This window comes from Rattus norvegicus, chromosome 5, assembly GCF_036323735.1.
Source record: "Rattus norvegicus strain BN/NHsdMcwi chromosome 5, GRCr8, whole genome shotgun sequence".
Classification (NCBI taxonomy): domain Eukaryota; kingdom Metazoa; phylum Chordata; class Mammalia; order Rodentia; family Muridae; genus Rattus; species Rattus norvegicus.
Window position 1 is genome coordinate 126,430,103 of NC_086023.1, and position 9,943 is coordinate 126,440,045.

General features: G+C 44.6%; 1 protein-coding gene across 3 annotated transcripts in view; it reads left to right on the forward strand.

The window, feature by feature from the left end:
* Usp24 (ubiquitin specific peptidase 24) overlaps positions 1-9,045 on the forward strand; it is a 129,752-nt gene extending 120,707 nt beyond the window's left edge. For 2 of the 3 annotated variants that reach the window (XM_006238511.4, XM_039109959.2), the window contains 4 exons: positions 2,690-2,765; positions 4,021-4,107; positions 4,399-4,509; positions 6,501-9,045. In XM_006238511.4, coding sequence (XP_006238573.1) covers positions 2,690-2,765; positions 4,021-4,107; positions 4,399-4,509; positions 6,501-6,563 — 337 coding nt within the window. In that variant the 3' untranslated portion in view covers positions 6,564-9,045. The remainder of the gene's footprint in view (positions 1-2,689; positions 2,766-4,020; positions 4,108-4,398; positions 4,510-6,500) is intronic. The other variant, NM_001271206.2, reaches the window with a different exon arrangement.
* The last annotated feature ends 898 nt before the right edge of the window (positions 9,046-9,943 follow it).

Genomic DNA, 9,943 nt, shown 5'->3' on the forward strand with positions numbered 1-9,943 from the left:
GTTCAGTACTGTCTAGCTCTTCTGTGTTTGAAGGAGAGAACCAATTCCTACAAGTTGTTTTCAGTCCTGCACATCTGCACCATGGCTCATAAATAGTAAAGAATGTAAATTTTTAAAGAAAATTTATACTGATCACCATCCATTTCTAGAGCCTTTCATCTTCCAAACCTAAAACTCTGAACCCTGCTGAATACTGGGTCCCCATTTCCTTCTTCCTAGAGTGTCAGGAGCCATCTACAATAGCTGTGGCTAATAGGTGGCCTTCCTGGAGGTGGCCCACTGTTTTGTACCTGGGCTGCAATGGGTGAGCTCTGTGAGGCAGGCACGAGAGTCTTCATCTGTGCATTGCTCCTTGCAGCTGACAGCCGTTCCTGTCATTATTGATATAATTCCTGGGCGTTAGCCCACCTTGTTGATCAGATTTCCTGCAGATCACCGTAAAGATGAACTTTTATGAATTAACACTGTTTAGATGAATTAATAATTCTATAAATTTCTGATTTGATTCAAATAATTTTAGGAAGAAAATTTTAAGAGATGGTCTTATTGTTTTGCTAGAAAGATATAACAAAGTGAGAGCAAAGAATTGAACGTACCTGCTCCTCATAATAGTAAGTAAAGGCTGCATAATGAGAAATAAAATGAGCTTTTATAATCACACTAAAAAGAGAAATAGACTTGGAACAACTTTGTGTTTAAGGAAAAACATTAGGTTCAAGAATAAAGTCACAGGTGTGCACTATGATAAGGCAAGGCCATGTAAAAACTGTTGCTTTGAACTTATAATGAGCTTGCAGAATGAAACACTGCTTTGAACTTGTTATCAACATCCTTCTGTGACTCTTATTCTATGTAACATTTTATCTCAGGTAATTTTCTAAAGAACTTTTTATCTAAGTAGGTATAAAAAGACTAGAGAAAAGAAATAAAGTTGGTTGGATGGTTTGGCTTGGGGAGCTCTGCCCCATCCATCTATCCAAATGTATATGTCTGTTTGTCTGTATGTACGTATATGTGTGATGTAAGCATGCATGAATCTTTGTGGAGTGTATGAGACAGGTGGTTGGGCCCAACAAAAATGTAAATGTGTCAATGTGTAAGTGAGAATGTGTGAATGAAAATGTAATATATATGCATATATATATATACACATATATTTTTTCTGTGCATATTTGCCTATGTAAAAAATGTTTAATTCTTTTCTTTCCTTCCTCTCTGGTTCACAAAGAGTTACCCAGCCTAGCCAGAGAGGCTTCTGGCTGCCTGGCCAGAGCAGAAAGTGACAGCAATAAACCCTGCTAGGCAACAAGTATTAACTGCCCAGGCCAGAGGATCTTTAACAGAATAAGCAAGAAGGTTTTTAGGACTTTTTTTTAAGCTATCAGCAAGCATTTGCTATAGTTAGAGAACTAGAAGGCCAGAGACCATCAGTCTTTAAAGCTACCTCTTCGTCCACTGCTATGTTCAACTTCAAGCCATTCCAGGCCAGGCTGGCTCCCTGCACGTGAGCCTCTAGCAACCACTAATTTTGCCTCATGAATTTGACCACACTGGATATCTCATGACTAGCTTGCTTGACTTAGTGCAATATCTTCAAGGTTTGTTCATGCTCTAGTGTAGCAGAACTTCCTTCCTTCTGAAGGCTGATACTGTATTTATATGCCATGTTTTGTGTGTTGTTCTTCAGTTAATGTTGCGCTGACAGTGGTGCTCATCTAACCCCGTGTACTCCACAGTCAAGCAGTCAGTGACTATACAGTGGCTTTGTATTACTGTGTATGAACTTAGCCACCTTTCTTTCTGTAGGCATAGAAATTGCCATTCTTGGATGTGTGTCAGATTAAAAATGAGAAAGTGTTAGGCTTAATCCTTTGTGCTTGAACTTCCTAAACCAAGAATTTGGGCTTGCTTAAAATGTTTTTCCTAGAGGACATAGTACTCTGGCCACAGACAGGTGTCACCCGACCACAACTGTGGGTTCCTTGATTACACTTGATATTTGCAGCATGTCAAGATGGGCATTTCTGAGTAATGCTAGGACCAATGGCCTATCCCTACCAGCAGCTACACAGTTGCCTGTCCAGTGTCCTCCCACACCCTGTCTACACACAGCAGAAGCAAGATCATCTTCAGTGCTCTCTTCAAATGTGAAGGATAACCCTGTGAATAGGCAAAGAGAGATGCTCCCAGACATGCTTTAAAAATTATTCTTCCAGAATTAGATCAAAAGATTATTTATTAAATATGTTGAGTTTCTCTAGTTCTCCAGCTTTCCATTTTAGCAGGACTGTTGATAAGTTAGAGATAGTGAGACTAGGCATGGTATCGCCTTTGCTGCCTCTCGGAGTTCAAGTGGATGTTGGTCTTACCTGTCCAAACATGAAGGGAAATTTTAATTCTAGTAAAAGTAGCATACACTGGGCTGGAGAGATGGCTCAGTGGTTAAGAGCACTGACTGCTCTTCCAGGGGACCTCAGTTTAATTCCCAGCAACCACATGGTGGCTCACAACCATCTGTAATGGGATCTGATGCCCTCTTCTGGTGTGTCTGAAGACAGCTACAGTGTATGCACATAAATAAATCTTTTTTAAAAAAATAACATACATGTTTCAAAATGGAGCACTGTGATTAAACGAAGAATATTTTCAAAAAAAGTATTTGACTAATAATAATCTCCTTAATCTCCAGGTGTCCTGCTGCTAAAGAATACTTCAAAGAGAATTCCCACCACTGGAGTTGGGCTGTACAATGGTTACAAAAGAAGGTAATAGAATTCTGAACTTTCCCAGCTCTATAACATAGGAATCTAAAATAGCACATCTTACTTGGAAAAGGATTTTTTTTCCTAAACTTGCAGAATGACCTCAAACTATTTTCAGATGTCAAATATTTATTTTTTAGATATTATTAATTATGCATGTGTGTATGTGTGCATGAGCATTAGTGCCTATGGAGGCCAGAGGTATCAGATCCCCTGGAGCTGGAGTTATAGGCATTTGTAAGCTGCCTGACGTGTGTGCTAGACATCAAACTTGGGTCCTCTGCAAGCGGAATACATGCTCTTAACCACCAAGTCATCTCTCTAGCTCTTCAAACATTTCTTTAGTTGATGCATACGTATATGTTTTAGAGTTGTGTTTTGATATGGTAACACCCCATCCCCACATCTCACAGGACTGTGTTCTTTTTTTTCTTAAGATTTTTTATTTATGTTTATGTGTGTGAGTACACACACATGCATGTGAGTGCCCATGGAGACCAGAAGAGGGTGTCACATCCTTTGAACCTAGAGGTGCTGGGTCCAAGTTCAAGGCCTTTGCAAGAGCAGCAGGTGCTCATCATGGCTGAGCCATCTCTGCAGCCCAAGGGCTGTGCTCTGGGCACACGCCCCAAGTGAATGGCAGTGCCAAATGTGCATATGCTATGGTGTTTGTAGATACACACACTGTGATAACGTTTAGTTTAGATATAGCCACAGTAAGAGATTAACAATGATAGGAAGGGGACAGAATACACTAGAAAAAATGATAACAGGGGTCTGTAGTAAAAGGATCTTGTACTTGTGACATGAAGTAATGTGGAGTGTGGGCAGGTGGGGAGCTGGGTGCTGTGAGCAGCCACATGGCTGTTGGAATTCAGATTGTCATCAGTGGAGAGAGCTCAGAGACAGCAGCAGACATAGAGGGTAGATACACGGCTGGATGAATGTTAATGCCCAGTTGGACAGTGCAGGGCTTCATCACTACGTTCAGACTGGACTGGCACACAATATAAAACCTAAGAATGACTTATGTTTTGAAATCTCCTTTAATATATTTGAACCATGGTTGTTCACAATAACATCTGTCTTAACTTTGAAGATAAAGGTTCTGGGCTGGGACTGTTGTTGAGAAGCAGTGTTTTCCTGTGGGAAGTTGGCAAACAGTGTTCCATGGTAACTGAGGTGGCAGAAGTCTTGGTGTGTGAGATAGGAACGGCACTTGTAGGGACTTACTTGTCACCTCTGCCTTTATCTCCAGATGTCAGAGCATTATTGGACTCCACAGAGCAATGTCTCTAATGAAACCTCAACTGGAAAAACCTTTCAGCGAACCATCTCAGCTCAGGTGAGGCGGGTCTGACCTGGCATACTTCAGACAGGTTCTTAGAAACCACAGCTCAGAGCAGAGACGGAAGGGTAGGAAATGAGGTGCAGAGGCAGCCACTGGGTTTATATAGAGGGTAGGGAGCTGGTGTTATCGGCCCCAATGAGAAAGGGCCTCTGCAGGTTGGTGAGTGGGGTCTTACAGGGAAGGGGTTATGAGGGGCTTTGGTGCTGAGGGGCCACCAGCGGTCACTGAAGAGGTGCTGCTCAGGAAAGGCTTCTAACCTGTCTTCTTGTGTTTGAATCTGTGCAGGACACATTAGCATATGCCACAGCTTTGTTGAATGAAAAGGAGCAATCAGGAAGCAGCAACGGGTCAGAGAGCAGTCCTGCCAATGAGAATGGAGAGCGACGCTTACAGCAGGTATCTCTGGGGCCTGCCTATGACTGAAAGGGCAACACTTGCTCCTAAGTGTTCCAAAGGTGAAACAGAAGGAAGTGGCTATAAAGATAGGCTGTGGGCTGAGAACTTAGGCTGTATACTTACACAGTTGAACAGTGCCACAAGGGAAATGAACCCCAGTCTAAGGTGTCTGCTGCCAGCATGCAGATGGGTCTGTAAACTCACTTCCTGCTGTCTGCTTCTCCATTCTGCCTAGTTCTGAAAACCTCTATTGCTCTTCCCCAGCCTGCCTAGAAATGTGGATTTGAAAGTTCCATGCCGCTTGAAGGACACCTACTTTTTTAGGGGCCTCCAAATCCTTCAAGATTAGTTTCACAAAAAAAATAAATAAATAAAAATAAAGGGGGAAAAGTTTGGTTACTCAAGATGTAGGAAAGAAAATCAAACTCCTGGGCCGTGTCTCCCCTGGTCCACAGCCTTCCATCACAGCAGTCTCCTCTGAGCAGAGACCGCCAGCCACCTGCCTGTGAGTGAGTGCTGCTGCAGGTGGAGACGCTGTTCCCATAAAGCTTGCCTTTCACACCCTCACAACCACATTGGGCAACTATTCGTCTCACTTATGTATGGCTGTGGCCCAGGTTTACAATGTAAAATACTGTATTTGTAGTTGTTCTCAGCAACTTACCTCACCACTGCCCTTGTTCATCAGGAGAATGGCCTTTCAGACCACGCTCCCACACTTGAGCCCTATAGACTGCACTGGTCCACTTCTTTCTAGAGCAGTGAGGGATGTTTCCTCTCAGCCTTCTTTCTGCCTAACTCGTTAGAACTTTACCTCCCATCCTGAGCTCTGTTTGCTGACCTTTCTAGAGATGCTTCCTCACAGTTAGTTCTCCATCTTTAAAAAGTCAGCTCTTGACGCGGCCGTCTTCAGTCTCATCCCCTCCTCTTGTCACCCCGTAGTTGGGATGGCAGGTGGCCCGTGTTTCTCAGATCTTATCCAGCAATAGCAGGCAGTACTGCTGGCTTCCTCAAATCCTCCTGGCTGACTGTGCCTCAGTCTCCTTGCACACCTCCCTCCATCCTGTAGAGAGCTCCCGGCTTCATTCCATCACCGCTGCGCAGCTGCTGAGTGCCAGCGTGAACTTGCTTTACCTCCTCAGCTTGTCTTCGCTTGCCCAGTGCCTCACTTCTCTACCAAAGCTGGCACTTTCTCAGCATCCCACAGCCCATATGGAGCACCCCTGTGTACTGGGCCAGTCCCAGGCCTCTTACTTAGCACCCACCTATCTCTTCTCTCATCCTAAGCTCTGTGCTCTCAGAGAATGCCCTGCTTGTACCGTGGCCGTTTTCATGGCACATTTGGAAACGTTTCCGTGGCTTCTGTTGCCACTGCCGGCTCCTCCATGTATGCTGCCTGACGACCCTGTAGACCTCACTCCTCAGTGTTCGCTTTTTGTTTATCAAACTTGCTTGTTCCGTCCACAGGAGAATGTCTCTTCTCCTCCTCATCCCTACCTCAAGTGAGAGTAGTCCCAGGGCATGGGCTAAGTCTTCAAACTAATTATTAAACATATAAACCAAATACAGCCCACTTGGTTATAGAAGCCAATGGTAGACTCAGGAATGACCTGACATGTGTAGTACCTGGCACGAGATAAGGTGTCACTGGCATTCAGTGTCATCATCATCCCACCCCCAACCCCCTGCTTCTTCCAGTTGCTCACTCAGTCCTAATGAGAGTCTGCCTGTGTGGGTACAGAGAAGAAAGTGCAACCTGAGGCCAGTCTGAGGGTTCTTTTGGTGACTGAGTAAGACCATACAAATGCAAATGTTTCGCGTGACTGAGTTGCCAAAAGGAGTAATAGTTAGCATTGTATTTTCATCCTTTCTAATAAGCAGAATTAAGTTGCTCAGTGATAGATTTAAATTACAGAGTGCAAGTAAGAAGGCAGTGTGGGAAACTATCTGACTTTAGTTGTAGGAACCTTAACTTCCTTTCCTTGCCACAGGGTTCGGAATCTCCCATGATGATTGGTGAATTAAGAAGTGACCTTGATGATGTTGATCCATAGAGCAGTGTGCCCAGAGAGGATGCTCAGCACCTTTTGGGAAAGCAGAATCTCGTCGCTGAAGGCCTTAAAAGAGCCTGGAGTGGGAGCCAGGAGTGTGATGAGGACCTGTGCTCCAGAGGAGAGACTTCTCTGGCCACTTGGAGGCTGGGAGTTGTTGGGAGAATTCTGGATGTGGGCCAGCTGTCCCAGCGTCTACTGGTGCACTGACATGTGCTTTTAGGAAACACATCTGGTGGCAAACCTGTGCTCCATGGATATAGCAGTGAGGATGAGGGATAAAACTGTGGCTCTCTCTGTGACCCAGGGAGAAGAAATGGGAGGGAAAATTAGTAATCTGCAGTAACATTGAATAGGAATATCCAATTTAGAATGATGTGAAGATATGTGGTAAAATTCTTTCTGTTGTAAAATAGTAATGAACCCAGTTTACACAGGCCTCTGTATTTAATATGTCTCCTCTACAGAATCTCTGGTGTCTGGTGAAAGCCCTCAGCATGGTCTCAGACCTTGATGACATGCTTCCAGGATCAGAAACTGTGGCATTGTTAAGCTCTTTGAGATATTTTCTGAATCAAGATTGAAAAGAGCAATAATAAATTTAAAACAAAACAAAAAGCTATGTTCTCTAAAAGAATAGGGTGTGTTCTCTGACGTCAGTCACTAAAGACTGATGGGTTGTTCCTAAAATAAAATTTAAAACAACAAAATTAAAAGCACTTTATAAGTTTATTGAGTTTGACTTCATAAAACTATCCTTTTAATGCTTGGAGACATATTGAATAAACTAGTCTTAAGTCATGTGATCTGCAATCATTTGTTTTGCTTAAACATAATTTCTATGGCCCTTGTATTGATTGTATATTGAGTTAAATACCAAGGCCGGGGGCTGCTACTTCGTGAGATTCATCAGAATTTTACTGCATAGAAAGGATTTAAGACTTTGTTTCTCCTTGATGTGACTAATACTGAAAAGGCAAGATTTAAAATGTACTTTCTCTGAAATAACTAGAAAATAGTTAGACACCGCCCATTTAGTTGTGTTTGCAACATGGCATCTCTCACTGGTTTCCGGCTGGGGTCACATAGCCATTGCTTGTGTTCTGTACATTGTGTATCCTCAGTTGCTCAGTGCCAGCCTCGCTTCGCCTTTAGTTCTGCCTTATTTTCCACTTGCCATGCACAGAACTGGGGGAGCCTCTGGAAGTGCCAGGCTGCCACTGTCAGCTAGATTTGCCAAGTCAAAGAGGCACAGCCAGCCCCTAAGTGCCTTTTTGGTTGCTTTTGCATTGTGAGGACACTCGGCAGGCAGGCAGCAGTCCCTGCTGTGTGCTTCAGGGACCCTTCATCTCACCATAGATGTCCCGTGCAACCAGCTTCAGTTGTGGGTTCTGTAGCCACCACAGGCCAGACCCAGCTTTGGTCAGACCCACAAAGATGGACGGGACAGCATGGAAGAACAGCTGTGTCCTCAGGGAAACAACAGAGGCAAGTGGCAGATCTGATTCTGGGGTTCTTCTAGTTTTTTAATGCAAGGGTCTAAAATTGATTTTGAATACCTGGACACCCGTGTTCCATTGTTTCCCTTTCCAATTCACATCTCTTCACACCCATGCCTGCAGGAAGATTGTGTGGGACCCGCATTGAAACGCTGGCCATGATGCATAGAGGAATATCATTGCCAGCAGCTGCACTCAGGAGCCCGAATTCAGGAGTGAAACTGCCACTTCTAGCTAGTCCCTTATTTCCTATGGAAACGACGCCCTCTGCCCCTACGCCTGCTGTCCTCACATAAAGCTGAATCAGGATCGCCGGCACCGTTCACTTTGGTCCATCTTCTCCCCTTGCTACAGTGAGCATCCTTCACGTAATCAGGAACCACTTGATTTCCAACAGCTTCAGTCCACTAACCTCCTGAGGACTTTTTTAAACGTAGTACCACAGTGACAATTATGGCAGGCCTGCCTTGAAAGAATTGTCATTTTTACTGCCAATTTTTGGATGAAGATGTTTTTATAATCTTTTACAGTGGTCTGCAATCAAGCAGGAATTGCACAATTGACTCAATGCTGTGTGTTCTCAAGAAGCTCCTTCAGTCCAGGCTGACCTCAGGACTTCTGTCTTGCCCCTAAGGCATCCCTGGGACAGACAGATGAGCCTCCTACAGGCAGCTTGCCTGTAGCTCCCCAGGTGGCCTCTCTCTGGTCACCAACAGCTGTTAGCTGTGAGACCCACAGCCTGAGCCTCCAGATTCACCTGGCTTGCCCCACCCTCCCTGCTAGCACCAAGGCGTGTACAGCATCTTTGAGCTTGGAACAAGCAGACTGGAATTTTCCTCTGCTACCTCTTGTGTACAAAATCTTGTTTATAAAATTTCAGAAGGAAGTAGAAAAACTAGGAAAGACTCTGGATTCTAAATTTGGTTCATGTGTGGTGGAGTTCTTAGCTTCTAAGAGTATAAAATAAATTTTTCAAAAATGTAGAATTGGAGTCTCACAGACATTTTTCTCCAAATGTTAGACTGGGGCTGTGGGGGACACTGGGAGCAGCATAGACATACCTGGTCCCTTCCTGGTGTGCTTGCTGCACTGACAGTGGGGGGCGGAGGGCCACAATGCAGTCAGGGGCTGTGTGTCCTCCTAGCCTTCTCTCATCTAGGATCTCTGTCTGTGTACAACTTGGGCAGGGCCCATAGCCTCAGCTTTCAGAAACTAAGTGTCTTGCACTGGTCAGTCATTCCTGGTGGCCAGCATTGTTTGCATGGGTCCCATCCCCTTCACTACATCTTCAGAAGCCAACTGTCCACATTCAGCACCTGACCAACCAGTGGGTGGGCACTGCCATGGAGGAGACTGGAAGAGATCTCAATAGAGTTGAAAGCACAGGTACCAGTGGCTGTGGTGACAGCCACTATTGTAACATTTGAGCCGTTAGCATCTGCCAGCTATAGTGCTTTTCACACATGGCTTTGCTTTGCAGAAAACCACTTGGAGACTTTTGGCAGATCCATTGTGTAGACTGTATAGAGATAGACCATGCCTAAGACAGTAACACCAAGGGGTCCACACTGCATGACAGGGATATTTGCACATTGCACACTGAAAAAATATCTGAGAGCATGTTTCATTTCAAATCAGGGGTAACTATAGACTGCTTGCAGAAACACCACAGACTAATGAGTGAATGAGCCGAGAAACATCACTGAGCCCTTGCTAGAAGGGTGGTAGAAGTGTTGGGAGCTAGGAGTGCTGTAGGCATGAGCCCAAAGAGTCTATAATGCTGGAGGGAGTGGGATCCCCAGGACAAATACTAGTACTCTGAGGCATCAGGAGGCTACAGGAACAGTGGCTGCATTCTTAGAATGGGCCCACTGCAAGCCTGTG